We start from the raw sequence: 20,000 nt of genomic DNA on the forward strand, positions 1-20,000 counted from the left end.
GTATCTATGATCTTGATAGAAAACAACAAACCTCCTTCTGTATCTTTATCATTGAGGCCAATCCAGAACTTTAGACCTGATCCTGTGTTTTGTCTGTGGTGAGAAAGAAAATTACGTTTTATTATAACAGGCGAAACATTTTATTTTTAAGGGTTTTACGGTGCTTGCAACACATTTAGGTTATATCAGCGCCAGTAAAAAGGAAGAAAATGGGATAGTAAAAAGTTCTAGATTTACAATTAAAGCACCCAAGAAAAAGAAAGACATAGGGGAACTGGGAACAAATAGGGATCAGATGTAGATTCCAAGAGCATACCACCAATGTACTTAGTTTGAGATCACCTATGTCTCATCCCGACACAAGCACAAAATCCAACAAAGAGGAAGTTACTCAAATGCTTACATTATACATTGAAAAGAACAAATATAATAATACATAACCTCTCTAGATGATTGACAAGGAAAAACATATCATCTCCAAAAACAATAACTATGCATTTGACTGTTTCCCTCCCAGCTAGGACTCCGGCCAGGGCCAGGACAAAACCAAGTAATCTCATTCCAAGACAAAGACAGAAAGTATATTGGAAAACAGATATAAGGAGATAAAAGACACATTATGTACTCCCCCCCCCTGCCCACTATGGGAGGTCAGGAAACCCCACCCAGAACAAGTGAAACAAAACCGTAGCTTTTCAAGTAACCAGAAGAATTTTGATCAATTAATAAACGGGGCAAATAAAGTGGTCTGTTTAAAAATAATAGATACGACTAGAATGGATGAAGTGGCGCTACTCTGCTAATTTTATAACTAAGACCAACGATTAGTTTTCAAAAGACTATAAAGATCAAATGTTAAACATTATTATGTGTAGTAGAGGTTACACATAATTTTGTGTGTTTGTCCGTTATACTTCCGGATGGCAATGTTGTGAGTATCTTAGCCAAGGGCACAGTATCAGCTATACATCAACGTAGGCCAGGATTGAGTTTTGATTACTTTATGAGTTTTATGGTTGTTGAAAGCTGAAGTAGAAGTAGGAGGAGGAGAGGAGGAGAGGAAGAGGTGAAGTAGGAAAACAGTCACAATCATTGTGCTGATGACATTATTAACGTTACTTACTGAGCTATCCATTTCTTCATCCATGAACTAAATCGAGCATTCTTGATTGTGGCCAGAGTCCCAAAGAATGCTTGGGAAGAACAAAAATCTCTGGCATCGGACCACGACATTTGGGTGTCTGTAAATGCCTGAAAGGAAAAGGAAATTGTTTTGATTGAATTAAAACTTAAAAAAAAAGAACGAAGTTGACGACACTTTGCTCTTTTTAATGTTTTTACCACCAGTGGGGTGATCATTTGGATTCAAGAGTCTGATGTCATGTCGCCCAGCAACGGCGGCCACCGTGGTCTAAACAAAGAAAATCGGTACTTTTTATTAATCATGCTGGCTAGAACTTTTCATATGTCTTGTGATCATAATGTGTAAAAGTCAAAACATGATGGGATTTATAATGGGTTTTTTTTCCTCTGGATATACTTTTATGCTCGTCGGAGAAATATTTCATAAGGGCGTACGCTATTGCTCGATAGTTTAGAGCCAGTTACTAAGTTACCATGCGTCATTTCGAGGGAAGTGACGTTACGACTGTTGAAGCGTATTCTCACTAAATTTTGTCAATTTGACTACAATCGATTCACAGTTAATATAGTTTTGTGTGTTTGCACGATTAAACTGGATGGCAGAACTGGTGAGTAATGTTCCTGGACACATAGGCTCGATAAAGAGCTCTTTGTTTTGGATTTAAAAACACAACACATGACAATTTATAGATAGTGTGCGCTTGGTTAAGAAACTCACAACATTGCCATCGGGAAGTACAGATAGTTCGAAGATGACGTCACTCAGGACTTTGTTATTGTCTTTTGCCATCCGCGTTTATGAGTAATGCTCACTAAACTGTATTAACCCGACTATAAACGTTCATGGATACACACAGTTTTGTGTGTTGGTCCGTTTACTTCCGGATGGCAATGTTATGAACTTCTTAGCCAAGCGCATACTATCTATAACGAACCAACACACAAAACTTAAACCTTAAACGTTCGTAGTCTGGTTAATACAGTTAAGTGAGAATTATTCACAAACATAGATGACAAAAAACAATAACAAAGACCTGAGTAATGACATCTTTGTTCTATCTATACCGAGGCATTCTCTGTTGTAAGTTAAACGATTCAATAGGACTTCACAACGGGTCGTAAGCCAACTACAAAAAATGTGAGGACCAATTATAATTTTTTTTGACAGAGACAACGCTGCTATAGATGGAACAAAATTGATGTTACTCAGCTCTTTGTTATTGGTTTTAGACAGACATTTTAATGACTCGTTCTCACTAAATTATACTAATTACAAACGATCAAGGTAAAACATATTTTTTTGTGACGGCATATTATAACCGGTTATTGAATGTTGTGACTGTTTTACCTTAACGGATAACATTAATTGGCTGGAAATCATTTTACATCTGAATATGATGAGGTGCTCTAGGGAAATGTTCTGTACTGGGAATACTTTTGGGAAAATGCTGATAAAAGGTGTTTTGGGACGTTTCCATGAAAACGGAGATTTTCAATATTATGAGAGTTTGTTTAATTCTGCATACTTCCACAAAAATAAAAAGTAAAATTTGTACTTAAATGTAGAAATGTTGAGTAAACTTTACCTGCTCTAACAGACCCAGCTACCCAATTACTGCTTGGTGGACAGAGGGTCAGAAAAAAAAATCTCAACTCTAACTGGGATCAATCTCAGCCACTTTGCTCTAGAGGCGAGTGCTCTACCAACTGAATGATCGGGATCTCCATTATATTATTATTTTTTAATTGATTTACTCCATCCTGTTGGCTATGGTTTCAAAGTTTCATGGAACAGATGTAAGCAGTAAAAACTATAAATAAAACTCTGATTACTTGGTGAGTACACCCTGAGGCATATGCTACAAAACTGTGCACTGTGTTGATTCCGCAGCGGAAATAGGCAAATAATAGGACAAACATGAGACCATAACAATAAGGGTATTCAGACCTGAAATAAGGTACAGATCGATAGAGAGTGGTCTGAGGATTGATTACCTTATAACAATTGTTGCCCCATCCATTCCATCCTGTCGGGCACGGAAGTCTGCTGGTGGTTGTAGTGGTCGGCACGGGGGTCGTGAAGCCTAGACGCGGGTATTCACAAATGTAGGACTTCGTGTTGGTGCAAGGGAAATTGCGCCACAGTCCAGAGGGACGAGCCACCTGCATGCCCACGCAAGTGTTCTTCTCAATACCTGGGAGTAAATGATTTGGTTAAAATTCATCCAGTGATGGGTTGAGGACCAGACAAGGGCATTAAATTATTTAAGCGAAGTTAAGATTTTAGGCAATTCTTAAATTAATCAAAACTATGTGATATGTCCACGTGGTGCAGTCTACCCCAATACCATTGGTGCTTTTGTAAGTATTGTTGGTAAATGATGCTGATGATGATGGTGATGTGGGGGAGGAGGAGGAGGAGGAGAAGAAGAAGAAGAAGAAGAAGAAGAAGAAGAAGAAGAAGAAGAAGAAGAAGGAGGAGGAGGAGGAGAAGGAGGAGGAGAAGAAGGAGGAGGAGGAGAAAGAAGAAAAAGAAGAGAGGAAGAGGAGGAGAAGGAGAAGGAGGAAAGCATCTACTAGCATGTAATATAAAGTAATGTAATAATTAATTTATACAGCGGGCAAAATCTATAAAGTGCTCTAATAAGGAGTTTCATATACAAAGACAATAGGTAACACAAGACGTAAATAATATTACTAGGTTCTCAAAAGCCTGCCTGAATGGGAATGTTTTCTAACGTTTCCTAAACAGCTCCTGATTTCTTTATTTACTTTGTCCCATACATGTTGGGTCCGACAGACAAATAATGTTGGAGCTAGGTCTGCATGTGTATACAATTAACTTAGCCCAGAGAAATAAGATGGCGCTATATCATTTAAGCATCTGAATACCATTGGTTTAATTTTAAACTCCAGTCTCTCTTTAACAGGAATAAAATGGAAAAAAAACTATGGGTGGGCCTGATAAAATGTTCATTAATCTAGCCGCCCTATTTTGAGCTTTCTGGATTCAATCAGTTATTGTATAGTTAGAGAGTGATATGTCCCAGTTGGTGTCATTTAACTCAGTTTCATGTGTCTATTTGTAACGTGCTGTTGGTAAATGATGTTGGCGATGATGATGAAAATGATGATGACGAGGAGGAGGAAGAGAAAGAGCATGAGAGGTTAGAGATGGACTAGGACGAGTAGGAGGACAACTTACTAGTATGTGACATGTGCCAGATGGTTTGATTTACATCAGTACCACTCGTCCATTAATGGGCATTGTTGGTACATGACGCTGCTGTTGCTACTGCGGCTGATGATGATGTTAATGATGATGATGAGGATGATGATGATGATGATGACGATGATGATGATGATGATGATGATGAGGAGGAGGAGGAGGAGGGGATAGGACGAGTAGGAGGACAACGTACCAGTATGTGACATGTCCCAGTTGGTATAATCGACCTCATAACCACTGGTCCATTTGTAGGTGTTGTTGGTTGAGGGCTGAGACGAAAGGCCGATCCAATAAGCGTCTCCAGGCAGATGGTACATTTCAGCATCGACAAAAGCTTCAACATGTCTGATGTTAAAAAAAAAAATGGATTCTTAGAATTATCCTTTATTCGTTTTTTACCATCTGGATTTTAATCTAGCACTAACAAAGGCTCGCTATCATTTGGAAAGGACGCCAGTCTATTGCAAAGTAACCTACTTCAGATTGAACAGGCTCAGCTCCCCAAAGACTACAAGGAAGGAATTTGAAAATCACTTTTTAGCAACAATGTCCTTGACTTTGTTTGCCACAAGTATCAACATATAATTTGGCAACCGAATGCTATCATATGTAAAAGAAGTTTAAAAACGTTTTTCTACCTAAGATGACTTAAGTGGTATCACATCTATCTATTCGGCTACTGAATTTCCAAATCCATGAATTAATTTTTCAAACGATTATTTTATATAAAAATGCCCTTGATATTATCACACCTATCTATTAAGCTACTGATTACAATTTATGAATGAATCCGGAAAAATCACACTCTTTGATATATTCGATGTTATCACATCTACCAATTCGGCGAATGAATTTCACGATTTTATTATGAATGGACCTCAGAGAAAATGTTTTTAAAGCATATGATGGCTTTAATGTTATCACATTTAACCTATTTTCCAACTTTATATGGATGGAACTTAAAACTGACCTATTGTCTAATGTGGCTAAACGGCCACATTTTGTAGCCTTACATAATAAAAAAAAGATAAATAAAATTTTAAAAAGTCTTTTTGGGGGAGTAGATATATTTTAACTGTTATATAATTTGTAAATGTTACCACATTTTAACTATCTGTCTACTTAATTTTACCATATATATGAATAGAACTTAAAGCTTACCTATTGTTGACAGTGGCCACCTTTAGTAGCCTTACACAAAAAAGGATAAAATTTAAAAAAAGGCTTTTTGGAGTAGTAGATGTATTTTTAACTGTTATATATTTGTAAATGTTACCACATTTTAACTATCTGCCTACTTAATTTTAACGTAAAAATGAATGGAACTTAAAGCTTACCTATTGTTGACCGTGGCTAGATGGCCACCTTTAGTAGCCTTACAAGCAGCTTCTGCTTGAGCGAAGGTCTTCTTGGGAGAGTAGATATATTTGTAACACTGGGCCCCATATCCGATGCCACCCTGTAAAATGAAATGGTTTGAATAGAAGGAGCGAAATTGGCGTCAATCAATTCTTTGTTATAATTTTTAGATAGTCTTTTAGTGATTAGGTCTCACGAAATGATAACAATCAAACTATAAACGTTAAAGGTTACACATAGTTTTGCGTGTTGGTATTTTTAATTTGGCAAGCGGATGTTGTAGGCATTTTATAAAATGCATAGCACCAATGGACAATTTAAATTTGTCAACTTTTTAAAAAATGTATTTTTGTGACAGTTTGTGCAAGACAACTATGCAAGGCAGGGTGTAGGGTCAACGGATAAGAGGAAGAGAAAGGAAAATGTGGCTGGGTGACATGAAGGAATGGGCAGGATTGACGTTGTACGAGCTGATATTTATAGAAGTTCAATGACCGAGATGTGTATGTGGCCCCGGATTGTGAATGCTGCATCCCCTAAATCCTCCTCCAACCCCCACCCCAGCCCGCATATGAGAATGAGAATGAGTTTGTTAGTGGATGAGCTATCTATTTGGGTTTTTTTTTTTTGTTTTGTTTTTTGTTTTTTGTTTTTTTTTGTTTGTTTGTTTGTTTGTTTTTTTTGGCACATTGTCTTGATCCCCAACACCACCTTAGAGAGTGCTCCGCTTCAAGACCGAAGACTGGTTCAATAATATACGTCACTGCCTCCAACCAGCTAATCATATTCCTGAGTTCAGTGACGTAATGCGTTTGTAAAGCGCTTTGACCAAGGACACAATACCAGGACCAGAGTGTTGTTATTGTTTGCATAATTAGTCACTGACCAAGCTTATAATTGCTTGACGTTGGAACAAGACCGGATCTCATACCGATAAGCCGTTGATGCTGCAATTGTTTTTGATTAACTTTTACATCCTTTCATTCTTTAGGCCTTTGCGCTCTAGTTTGACATCTCTCTCTCTCTCTCTCTCTCTCTCTCTCTCTCTCTCTCTTATCTATCTATCTATCTATCTATCTATCTATCTATCTCTATCTCTCTCACACAATCTCTCTCTCTTCTCCTTTCTCTTTCATTTAATGCCCGACTTCACTCATGAAGATTGTGATAGATGCATGATTCTTTATAGAAATCTCTAAACCAAAAAGTTACTAATTAGAGTAAACCAACTATCGTACTCTAGAAAGACAATTATTTTAAAATTTGGCCAGAAAACTCGTCCTTCAACCATCGATCGATTTAAAATGGCCCTCATTATGGCAAAAAGTCTCAAACCTGGGACTTCGCAGTCGCAGGTTTTATAGCTTTTGTCAAGTTGAGGGTCATTTAAATTGATAGATATTTGAATGACGAATATTTAGGCCAAATTTTATACACGTGTTTTTCCAGAGTAAGGCAGATAAGTGGCACAACGATAGAGAGAGATAAGGGACACTCATTTCAATTATCCTTGTTCATCTACTATATTTTGTGTGCATACATTCAGCATGCAATTTGGTTATTTGTGCGCGCGTAGTTAGTAAAATGGATTTATAAAATACAAGATAGATCTAGACGTCCATACATTCAGAGTTATTTTTTCTTATTAATCGCGGAGTTTTGTCATAATAATAAAATATCGTAAAAGAGTGCACGTCAGAATGAGGCTTAATTAGTTGGGGTTTTTTTTAAAGGAAAGAAGGAATTTATCGCATTGACACAACTTTAGCACCGCAAACTATCTTGACTTAAAGGGAAATTAAAGCTCTTCAGATTTACTCTGAATAATGAGGCTTGTCGAACATCTCCTTGTATAAATCTACTGTATGTATTACATTTTATTTCATGTTTGTATAAGAGAAAGCTTGTTTACTCTCAAGTCTGTTCTTCACTCTGTAGCCTTTCTACTGTGTGTATGACATACTTCATGTTTGTATAAGAGAAAGCTTGTTTAATCTCAAGTCTGTTCTTCATTCTGTAGCCTTTCTACTGTATGTATTACATTTTATTTCATGTCTGTATAAGAGAACGCTTGTTTAATCTCAAGCCTGTTCTTCATTATATAGCCTTTCTACTGTATGCAATACATATTTCATGTTTGTATAAGAGAAAGCTTGTTTAATCTCAAGTCTGTTCTTCATTCTGTAGCCTTTCTACTGTATGTATTACATACTTCATGTTTGTATAAGAGAAAGCTTGTTTAATCTCCAGTCTGTTCAACATTCTGTAGCCTAATTTGTCTCACCTTGTTGCATCCTTGGTTGATGGCGAACTCCGACTTGGCGTGAATTGCCTTGTTTTGCTTACAAATCAAAAGATGGACGGGTGTTGAGCATCTAGCATCGTTCCATTTACCGCTCTGATGAAAAACGATGAGAAAACACAGGTAGATGACTGATTAACTGATTAACTCTCTCCTTACCGATTCTTTTCAGCATTTTCCCAAAATGGCAGGCTTACCCAGCAGGAAAAAAATGATTTTTTAAAACTCAAACAATCTCTCTATAAAAGAACTTTATGTACTTATTATTTAAACAAAGATCATTCTTCAAAGTTTGTGATGTACAAAATAAATCTGAATATGAAAAATGTATATTGTGTCGTAACAAATGTGACGATTTTGCTGCAGGTGCTAAAGAGAAGGTAACACTGACAAGTTCAAGATAAATTTAGCCACGTGGCTCAGCGGTATGGTCTTTGCTTCGTATCCGAGAGGTAACCCGAGTCCGACTACCCACTGCCATGTATGGCCTGCCTTGAGCATGTCACCTCACCCTGGCTCACTTTGCGCCATTAGCTGCACTACGGCTGACGCCTGGATCATTCCAGTCTTCTCTTGGAACAGACCCTAAGAAAAATTTGCGCTTGGGGATAAATAAAATGCATTTTATTATATTAATATTTTTTTTTTATTTGAGGAAATTTACTTTTATAAAAAATAAAAAAAAACGCAATTTTTTACAATTAGCTTAATGAATAAAAAAAAAAACCACATATCAATGACATTGCACTACTGAATATGGAAAATTAATGACTTCAAGGCAAAATATAAAGCTATGATTTGCCACTTATTCTGTCAAAGCAAATTGGAACATTGAAGAAGCTTAAAGAAAGCTTAAAGAAAGGATGACCCGAGTGGGTGATGGTAAATCCATCATTATCCAACATTACATGACACCACTTGTCCTTACCTAAGTTATTGTTGTTTTCAGCTGACACGAATAGAGATAAATTGGAAATGTACTGAAGTGTATAAGTCATGAAACATAATCGAATTGGGAATTATGACCCTCTCCCTCCCCCTCCCCACCCCCTCTCTCCCTCCTCCCCCCCCCCCTCTCTCTCTCTCTCTCTATCTCTATCTCTATCTCTATGTCTATTTCTCCTCCCCCCCTCTCTCTCTCTATATCCACATAAAGCTCAAACCTTGTTCCATCTAAACTTCTGTTTTAAAACTTTTTTCCGAGGCTAAAGGCTTTCTTCGTATGAGAATCCATTATCGAAAATATTAGACTGGACTGAAAAGTCTTGACATCTATTAAATATCTCCGATTGTATTGAACACACCAGTATATACTATACATCAAAATGTACGTTATCTATTTTTCTATCAAGTCACCAACATTTTGTTTAGCTGCTATTTCTTGATTTTGATTTATCTTATTTGAAAGAACCCCTAGACTCAAACATGTCGGTCGAAGAAATCACACACAAAACATTATACAATAATAAACAACGTGCCGTGACTGAGATCCTTACTGCATAGAGAGGTGTGTAGTGTGTACCCGGAAACACCTATAAACGACTGAAACGTGTTTATAATATTAGATATGTGACTCGTGAGTGAGTATTAAAACAGATCAAAGGTTGTTTAAGTTCTTTACGGGGACTGATGCTGTCTCCACCAAATTGGATTCAATAGTCTGATGTCACGTCGCCCAGCAACGGCGGCCATCATGGTTCTAAACAAAGAAAATATGTACTTTTTATTCTTCATGCTGGCTAGAGCTTTTCATATGTCTTGTGATCAGAATGTGTAAAAGTCAAAATATGATCAGATTAATGCTTTTTTCCCCTTTGGATACGCTTTTATGCTTGTCGGAGAAATATTTCATAATGGCGTCCGTCATTGTTCCGATAGTTTATAGCCAGTTACTAAGTTACCATGCGTGATTACGAGGGAAGTGACGTTTCGACTGTTGAATAGTATTGTCGAATATTTCACATAACTCACCCCTTGCAGCATAGCAACACAATCCTCGTTGTGTATGTTGTTAGGTTCCCCGGTGTTCCATAGCGTGTAGGTGACCGGTGTGTCATCTGACCAGACAAAACTGTTTTCTATCTTCACGTCATTCAAACCAATCCACACATAACCATTGCCGATCTTATCTGTGTTGATAATAGAGAACAAATGTATGATTTTTTAAAAATGGTTTAAAAATCATTGGAAGTGTAAAAATCAATCTTCCGGAGGACTGAATACATACCCTGTGTAAATTATCTGTTTAGAGTGATGGTATCTTATTTTCTTGTCTAAATATATATGGTCATCAATAATGATCAACCATTCTCACTATATTACGACCCGTTATCTTAAGAATCTGCCTATGCATCTTGCTACTAAAATATTTATGCCACATTATGATTCAATATATAACTTATTCATTATTAGTCGTCCGAAGGACTAGTTGCATAACACTTCCAATGAGATTGGAACCGGAAGAGTAGAAAGTGTGACGTCACGACTTCTCTGCGCCATTGCTCAGGACTTCCAGAATGCGATACTCACCGAAGAGACGTGGAGTAATTTTACCGATATTTTGCCTACCAAGTTGAAGGGCATCTTGATTCATCAATCATAGAAGTTAAAAAAATGACAACTACACAATGACAAAGTTGGGAGCAAGGTTTTGTGTGGTTTGGAATAAAGATCGGAAGAAGTATGTATGTGTGTGTGTATGTGTTTGTGTGTGTGTGTGTGTGTGTGTGTATGTGAAACTGTGTCAGGTAAAGCAGAAAGAACATGATAAGGAGAAAAAAAAAACATCCCAAAAATCAGCTTTCATCTACTGGACATGTTGATTTTTGTTTAGGGAAGATTTTCTTGTACCTTTATTTCTACTTTCACTTTCTCTGTTTCATACATACCTAATCAGACAACAACACATGTGTCTGTATAAATTAATAAATTAGAGGACATGTATACTGTAAAATATGCCATTTTCATTTTTGATCAGAAAACTTTTACTCCACATAGCCATCAATCAATGAAACTGGTATGAATTTTTTTTCACAGAGCTATTTTACTGCTAGATAAAGATTTGAAAAAGTGTGTTGTGTATGAAGAGGTACCAGACAAGGCAAGAAAGAAAAATATAAGACAAAAAAAAACAATCCCAAAATATCGGTTTTCCACGACTTGGGATCGAACGTCAGACCTTCTCAAAGACTGATTTTTTGTGATTGTATTTTTCTTTCTTGCTTTGTCTGGCACTTTTTCATGTACACTTTTTTTTTTAAAATGTTGAGATTTTATATAGCGCAATATCCACTAAACCTGCTCAAAGCGCTTTACAAGGGGTCCCTGGCAACAGCAACACGCAACATAAAGAGCGAGACATGACGCCTGTTAGGCAGTAACAACGCTGCTAGCGGCCAGGTACTTATTTTACACCTGGGTACGGTGAGAGAATGTGAGTAAAGAGTCTTTTCCAAGGACTCAACTATGCGCCGATCCGAAAGCGAGTGTCATCCCACAAGACCACGTAGCCGCACACTTTTCCAGCTCTTTATCTCACACAAATGCCTGCTACCAAATTTCCCAATTTGATATTACTTTACTGCTAAAATTAAAATCACATAAAGGGTAAATCTTGATACCGATTTAAAAAAACAAAACAACCAATTACTAAAACAAAACAAAAAATATTCTTACTTTTTGGAATCAAGCTGAAGACAAATTTATTTTCTGCGGCGTCTGTGATAGCGACCAATCTTGAGAGCCTGGCGGAGCAGACTGATTTGGCTGTGTTCCAATCCATGCCTTTGGGTGATCGCAGCACCTGGTAGCAGGAACCTCTGTAGGGTGTCCATCCAGCTGGGCAAGTCCACATCTTTCCATCTACATTTCACAGAGCAAGTATAATAATTTCAACCCTCCAAAAAATGAAAGCAAAATAAAAATAAAGCTTTTTATAGAGTATGTAATATCACTAAATGTGCTCAAAGCGCTTTACAAGGGGTCCATACGCAACACTTAACCACGTAGGACTAGATATGACGCGTTTGAATTATCATTTTTCCGACAACCACTAGATTCTCATTTAACTCCGGAGTCCGTTGGCAGAGCAGACTGCTCTGACTGTGGGTGATAGCAGGGCCTGGAAGCAAGGACCTCTATATGGTGTCCATCCAGACAGACAAGTCCATTGCTTTCCATATGAATTGATCAGATGAAGTAAATATTATAATTTTTTAAAGATACAAAATATAAAATGGGCTTTATATAGCACAATATAATAATATCCACTAAATATGCTCAAAGCGCTTTACATAGAGATCCCGAGTTACAATTGATATATATATACTTCCGGATGGCAATGTTGTTAACTTCTTAGCCTAATGGACACTATCTATATCTCCAAACTCATACTTACTGGGAATTTGTTTTGGAGGCGTGGTTGGTCTAGGAGTTGGATGGGTGGTTCGTCCTGAAAATATGATTTAAAAGATAAATGATCAGACCGTCCTACTTAGATTTTTAAATCTAAATGTTGCTGCTCGAAGCTCGAAGAAATAAATAACAATGTGAAATTGAATGTAAGCTTCAATTTAAGATATGAAAACGGATAAAATAGGCGTTTCAGGTTTCCCCTTGATCAACATTCGTCTTTAGTGTTTCATTCATCCTGTTTTATTGATGAAGGGTAAACCAGAAACGTCCATTTTATCTGTTTTGGTATATTAAATTGAAGCTTACATTCAATTTCACATGGTTATTTATTAGATTTTTAATAAAATCGTAACTTTTATGAAAGAAAAATTATTGTACTCAATTTAGTTGATCTTTTATCTAAAAATCAGCAATTTACCCTCACAAGAATTAAATAACACTTCAAAATCCTTAAAATGATGTAGTCTGGAATAGACTTTCATTTTCAATAAACGTTAATGACTTTGAGATGATCATGAAGTTCTGAATTTGGAGCCAAAATTTCGTAAAATTGGCAGGTCAGTGATTGATTATCAATGTGATTTATTTTTTAAAATGAGCTTTTATATAGCGCAATATCCACTAAATATGTTCACAGCGCTTTTCAAAGGGCCCCTGACCAACCGCAACACGTAACATATAGGACGAGACATGGCGCCTGTTAGGAAATAGTACAAATTTTTCCAACAAAGACAATGATGTTAAAGGCCAGATACTCATTTTACACCTGAGTACGGTGAGTGAATGTGAGTAAAGAGCCTTTTCCAAGGACTGAACTATGCGCCGAGAGAGGCTCGAACCCAGGACCTTCCAATCCGAAAGCGAGCGTCATACCACAAAGCCAAATAGCCGCACAATAATACAACAAGCGTTATAAGCTACTGGAAGTTAAAAACTGTAAATAGTGTTGGTAAAGAAATGAAAAATGTAGCAGTTTAAAAAATAACAAAATTCTAAACAAAATTCAATTTCAATTTTCAATTTTTCAATGTTTCAATTGTTTTCCAGTGGGAAAAGCCTCTTTTATTTGTCTTATTTAATAAGTGAACAGTATGCAAGCCCAGGTAATTTAACTGTTCCAGTGAACAGTTCGTTTTGTTTTGTTTTTTTTTTTTGCTGACAGCCCTTAGGAAAGAAATTTGCAAAACGGTCATGCATTATGCAAATTATCCCCCTCCCCCCCCCGGTTGTTGTCAAGAATGTTTTTCCCATTGGTCAAGAAATAGGTATTTAACTCTTTGGATTCATTTAACAACCATCTAAAATAAAATTAAAATAACAGACATTTTGGTTTTAACTCTCTCCTTATCAGCTATTTCCGGAATTTCACCTGAAAATTCACTACCGCCCAACACAAAAATAGACTTTTCTTACTTAAACAAAAAAGTAACAAGTGAGCTCCACAACACAGTGTTTAGATAGTATTTTTAGCTGTAATAAAAGCATCCCTTTACATGTTGTGGTGTAAAAGAGAAATCAGAATAAGACAATTGTCGGTTGCATCGTAACGAATGTGACGATTTTCCTGTGTGGTAAGGAGGGGATTTTAAAAAAAGAAGAAGAAAAGATCAACGTGAGAAATGGTCTTTGTACATCCAATCAGGACTTATACTATACGATTAAGTAAAGCAAGAACTTACCAACTTTCTTGCAAATGGAAGGTAACCTTTGAGCGCAGTCGAAATCGTCCCACTTTCCAGACTTTTGTACCATGACCACACAATCTTGATTGTGGTGATTGTCAGGTTGGCCTGATGGAAAGATGATACAACATGAATACTCGTAGTATAGATGGTGATGATGATGATGATGATGATGATGATGATGATGATGATGATGATGATGATGATGATGATGACGATGATGATGATGTTGATTATGATGATGATGATAATAATACTACTACTAATAATAATAATGATAATAATAATAATGATAATAATAATAATAATAATAATAATAATAATAATAATAATAATAATAATAATAATAATAATAATAATAATAATAATAATAATAATAATAATAATTAATAATAATAATAATAATAATAATAATAATAATAATAATAATAATAATAATAATAATAATAATAATAATCATAGCACAATCACCCTGATGGTCAACATTTTACGCGTATTAATTTGGTTAGCATAATTTGTTCTCTTTGTATAAAAAACGTAGTGCTATGCATAGTTTGTTGAAAATATTAACATGGACACCAGCACAAATGTGAAAACCGGTATTCATGTATACCGAAGTTACTCGATTTCAATATTGGATTCCAATGCTTAATCCAACAAGAAGTATTTCTTTACTGGTATCGAGTTGTTGATATCTACGACTAATTCAGAGCGATACTAGGTACTTACGAACGTCCCAGTTGAAGAAAGCGAAAGGTTTCCCGTCCGTCCATTGCCAACCTTTCTCAGTGCCCCTATCGTTGGCACCCAGCCAAAACTGATCAAAGTCAAATGCCATTGAGCGTCCTGAGACACAGAAACAAGAAGGAAGAATATATCATTATTCAGGCCAGCATATTAGGATAATATAACAATAATCGTATTTCTTCAGAGATAAACATTGTAGTCGCTATAATTAAATTTAAAAATCAACAAGTTGTGTAAAAAAACTAGGTAACTAGAACAAACATTAAATCCAATTTTTTAAAATATCTTAATTCTCTGCAGTTTCTTGTGGTGTTGTTTGATGTCGTTGTTGTCATTGTAGTAGCAGTTGTTGTTTTTGTTGTTGTTGATGAAAAAAAAAGAATAGGATGAAAAGAAAGAGTAGTTGTTGTAGTAGCAACAGCAGCAGCAGCAGCAGTAGTGGTAGTAGTAGTAGTAGTAGTAGTAGTAGTAGTAGTAGTAATAGTAGTAGTGGTGGTAGTAGTAGTAGCAATAATAATAATAGTAGTAGTAGTAGTAGTAGTAGTAGTAGTAGTAGTAGTAGTTGTAGTAGTAGTAGTAGTAGAAGAAGAAGAAGAAGAAGAAGAAGAAGAAGAAGAAGAAGAAGAGGAGGCGGAGGAGGAGGGGAAAGAAGAGGATGATGATGATGATGATGATGATGATGATGATGATGATGATGATGAAGAGGAGGAGGAGGAGTAGGAGGAGGATGAGGAGTAGGAGGAGGAGGAGGAAAAGGAGGAGAAAAAACAACACCAGCAACAGAACCAGCAACAACCAAATAAAAGCAAATAGCAAGAGACACAATAGGAGGAGAAGGGGAGGGGGGGGGGCGGTGGGGGAGAGAGAAGAGGAAGAAGACAACAACAACAAAAAAGGAAGAAAAAGAAAGACATAGATATGGGAAATAGACGTAATTGGTTACTGACCATGTTTCCAGGGTTCGGGAAAGGAGACAAACTCCGTAACTGAAGACCAACTTACCAGATAAGTAAAACATTTCTTGTATGTTGGCGACAGAGGCCAAATCTCCACCGACAGACTTACAGAAAGACAAAGCATCCAACCAAGAAAGGAGGTCTGTATTAAACTGGAAGCAGTAGTCCGTGTTTGGGTCATCTTCCCATCCTGCACCACAGTTACGACTTACTGGCACTTTGAGGAAGATGTAAATAATTGGTTACAACGTATTGTGATGAAGATATAGATAACCAGTTTCGAGTTACTGGCGCTATGAGGTAGATGAAAATAACCAGTTACGACTGGCACTGTGATGAAGATGAAAATAACCAGTTACGAGTTACTGGCACTTTGAGGAAGATACAAATAATCGGTTACAACGTATTGTCATTAAGATATATATATATATATATATATATAACCAGTTACGTCTTACTGGCACTTTGAGGAAGCTGTAAGCGGTTACAACGTATTGTGATGAAGATAAAAATAACCAATTATGAGTTACTGGCCCTATGAGGTAGATGAAAATAACTAGTTAAGTCTGAATGGCACTGTGATTAAGATGAAAATAACCAGTTACAAATCATTGGCACTTTTAGGAAGATGAAAATAACCAGTAACGACTTAATGGTAATGTTAGGAAGATGAAAATAAACAAAGACGACTTAATGGCACTGATAGAAAGATAAAACTAACCAGTAGCGACTTGCAGGTACTGTTCGGAAGATGAAAATAACCAGATATCCGACTTTCTGGCAACGATAGGAAGATTCAAATCTAATAATCAGCAACGAGTTACTGTGAGAAATAAAACATTTACGACTTAGGTCCGAGACAGAGTGCATTCAGGGTTCATACAACTTCACAAACTGGAACTTCACAGATTGTCCAGAAAATACAATTAGAACTATACAAATATAACATAACGTAGACAGACTGTGTACTGTAAAAACTTGTTTGAATGATAAAATGTGATTCAAATAATATCCGTGACCTCAAGAAGTCGGGGAGAGAAGGCTCTAATAAGACTACGGTTTGAAGCGACTTTTTTGGGGTCGTATAAAGCTCATACGGTAGAGTCACGATCTCCCCGGCTAGTCGGAATTGTCGTACCAGTAAGGCCGGCGTTCGAGCCCCTATCGCCGCCGCGAAGTTTTTATTCTCTGTTGTCTTCTGGCACTTTCCTACTCACTTCATTTATTGTTATTAATTAATATCCTGCAAACTTTGGTTGCACTAACATCTCTTCCACACTTCATTTCTGAAGGACGATGAGATGGATGGGGCAGTGATTTTCATAAACAAATGGGTTTTTTTTTCATATTTCATGATTTTATTAACTGTTTCGTACTTATTATAAAAATTTTAAAAATCTAAACAGATATTTAAAAACAACCCTAAACAATCTTATCTATTCATCTTCACTTGAAGTGAAGAAAAAGATTCATATATGAATGAATTGGGGCAGCAATGTGGGGGGGGGGGGGGGGGGAGGATGTCGTTAGATATCCTATTCTTCTCTTTCTTCCTCTATTTTTTTCATTGGTTGGCAAATCTTGTCTTTGTAGCCGGGGCAGTAATGTCGTTAGATATTCTATTCTTTTCTTTCTTCCTCCATTTTTCATTGGTTGGCAACTCTTCACTTCGTAGCCGACATTTAGGTTTATATTTTAAAACAAATTTATTGTTTTACCAAATTATCGGTCATTTTGAAGTAGGCGGATTAGGCGGGGAGTATCTAGGCGATCAATACTGCATTTACACATTACTCTCATCTTTCTCTATATCTAACTTTTGTATATCTGCCTATCTATCTATCTATCTATCTATCTATCTATCTATCTACCTGGTCACCTACCATATATATATATATATATATATATATTATATATATATATATATATATATATAAATCTGTCAGGTCTAGCTCCCACACAATTGTCTAGAAATGATTACAATGATACTTACATTTTGTGGTAGGTGGTGGTTTCTGTCCGTTGATCACGGCTGGTTGCTGACAAATAAATCTGTATCTTGCCGTGCATTGAGCATCGTTCCATCGGCTGTTTCGGGTTCCAATGATGGAAACACAGTTTTCATTCCCGCCAGCGTTATTGGGCTCGTGTGGGTTCCAGTAGGCGAATTTGGTCTGAAAAGAGAAATTTATATATATTTATGGATGAATGAATATGGCGTGGCTGTCTCTACGGACGCTTGCCGTGAACATGTGTGTCACTTAAAGTGTCAGTCTGTTTCTAGTATTCAGTTAGTAATCTGCCTCCATAAATCTCTGTCCGGTGCAAGTGTTATTAGCTTTTGAATGTCATCATGTGTGTTAAGGTGCTGAGGTAATTGGATATATATATATATATATTCATTTACAAAAGAAGCTAAACAGTTTGATTCCGCCAATAGTTGGACAATGTTTGGGACAAATACAATGACATATACATAAATAGAAACTAGACAAAGATAGCTTTTTTTGTCGATTTATGAAATCTGTTGATAAGCCGCAAATGTCTAAATCAGTCTTTAAAGAAACGATTTGGCAAAATCGAGAACAAAATCGAAATCTGCAAACAATGCAAGCTGCAGAAAATGGTATGTCCACAGTAAGAATTGATTCATGCCACAACTCATTGGTGATGGAATGTTTCTACTGGTATATATAATTCCAAAGTGTATTTAGTTTGTACAACTTTTTTTGGTATTTGTTTGTTTTGTTTTGTTTTTTGTTTGTTTGATGGGTTTTTGGGGGGTATTTTTTAAGCTTTATTTTCATAAAATCCGACATATTCAGTGTCCGCGATACAGCTGGCCACTGGCGCATCAGCCTTACATTTGAATCGTTTAGGAAAGCAGATATTTGTAGAGCTCTATGTGCTGTAGCGTTATCATGCTGTAATATCATCACTTGATTATTCTATTCCGAATGAATATAGATAGAATGCGCTTGGCTAAGAAGCTCATAACATTGCCATCCGGAAGTATAATGGACCAAAACACAAAACTGTGTGTATCCATGACCGTTTATAGTCAGGTTAATACAGTTCATTGAGCATTACTCATAAACGCGGATGGCAAAAAACAATAACAAAGACCTGATTGACGTCATCTTCGAACTATCTATAAACCAAGAAAGGTTTGGCCAAAACTCAAATCTGATTTCAAAGTGTCGTCGCAAGAATATGCCCACATTTCTCTTGAGGAGATGAAGGCGATAAGACATATATTCTGGGCTAAGATTGTCCATCCCTAAGACTTGTCACCATCGGACAGATGCGGGGAAAAGAACGCATGGGCGACAGCGAAACATTTGGCGGCGGAAAGTACAGGCCGAACCTAAGACGATTTGTCTCATTTAGGGGAGAGTCAAATATAACGGAGTCGTGAATGCTCTTTGCAAGCCGCCATTTTACTCCAGGGTCATCTCATAAGAGGTCGAGCGGAAACAGCTCGCCTTTCCTCCCTGTCTTGTACCAGTCTGTTGCATTTTTGACTTGTCATCTCAGGCTAGCTCTGCCGTACCCTGGAAAAACCCATATTTTAAAATTTGGCCAGAAAACTCGTCCATCAAATATCGATCGATTTAAATGACCCTCATCCTGGCAAAAAGCTCTCAAACCTGGGATTTCCTGGCATAAAGCTCTCAAACCTGGGACTTCGCTAAGTCCTATGTTTGAGAGCTTTTTGCCAGGATGAGGGTCATTTAAATCGATCGATATTTGATGGACGAGTTTTCTGGCCAAATTTTAAAATATTATGGGTTTTTCCAGAGTAAGACAGACAGCTCTTAATGTCGTCTCGCCATGAATATGGAGGGGGCTCTCTTGACCTCTTACCTTCTATTTTTCCTTTGGCGATGATTTATAGATAGTTTTTATGCCGTTTATTGTAGTCAGAGTATTTCCATTTATTGGTCTTGTGAGCCCGCAGACAGGACAGTAAATAAGTAATTTATAAAGAAAGATTCTGAGATGATCAGATATAAAGAAATAAATAAAGAAAGAAAAAAATTAGAGAGACAGCGAGAGAAAGAAAGAAAGAAAGAAAGAAAGAGAGAGAGAGAAAGAGAGAGAGAGAGAGAGAGAGAGAGAGAGAGAGAGAGAGAGAGAGAGATGATCAGATATAAAGAAATAAATAA

General features: G+C 36.7%; 1 protein-coding gene across 1 annotated transcript in view; it reads right to left on the minus strand.

Moving 5' to 3' along the window:
* LOC144958186 (macrophage mannose receptor 1-like) overlaps positions 1 to 20,000 on the minus strand; it is a 59,422-nt gene that overhangs the window by 24,083 nt on the left and 15,339 nt on the right. The window contains exons 8-20 of the mRNA XM_078889971.1: positions 17,825 to 18,005; positions 15,878 to 16,048; positions 14,858 to 14,974; positions 14,126 to 14,236; positions 12,430 to 12,483; positions 11,709 to 11,894; positions 10,005 to 10,162; positions 8,016 to 8,129; positions 5,710 to 5,831; positions 4,566 to 4,717; positions 3,139 to 3,338; positions 1,124 to 1,251; positions 32 to 93 (exon numbers count right to left, since the gene is read on the minus strand). Of these exons, the coding sequence (XP_078746097.1) occupies positions 32 to 93; positions 1,124 to 1,251; positions 3,139 to 3,338; positions 4,566 to 4,717; positions 5,710 to 5,831; positions 8,016 to 8,129; positions 10,005 to 10,162; positions 11,709 to 11,894; positions 12,430 to 12,483; positions 14,126 to 14,236; positions 14,858 to 14,974; positions 15,878 to 16,048; positions 17,825 to 18,005 (1,756 nt within the window). The remainder of the gene's footprint in view (positions 1 to 31; positions 94 to 1,123; positions 1,252 to 3,138; positions 3,339 to 4,565; positions 4,718 to 5,709; positions 5,832 to 8,015; positions 8,130 to 10,004; positions 10,163 to 11,708; positions 11,895 to 12,429; positions 12,484 to 14,125; positions 14,237 to 14,857; positions 14,975 to 15,877; positions 16,049 to 17,824; positions 18,006 to 20,000) is intronic.

This window comes from Berghia stephanieae, chromosome 12 (assembly GCF_034508935.2).
Source record: "Berghia stephanieae isolate SIO BIC M18660-M18661 chromosome 12, UCSD_Bste_1.3, whole genome shotgun sequence".
Lineage (NCBI taxonomy): Eukaryota > Metazoa > Mollusca > Gastropoda > Nudibranchia > Aeolidiidae > Berghia > Berghia stephanieae.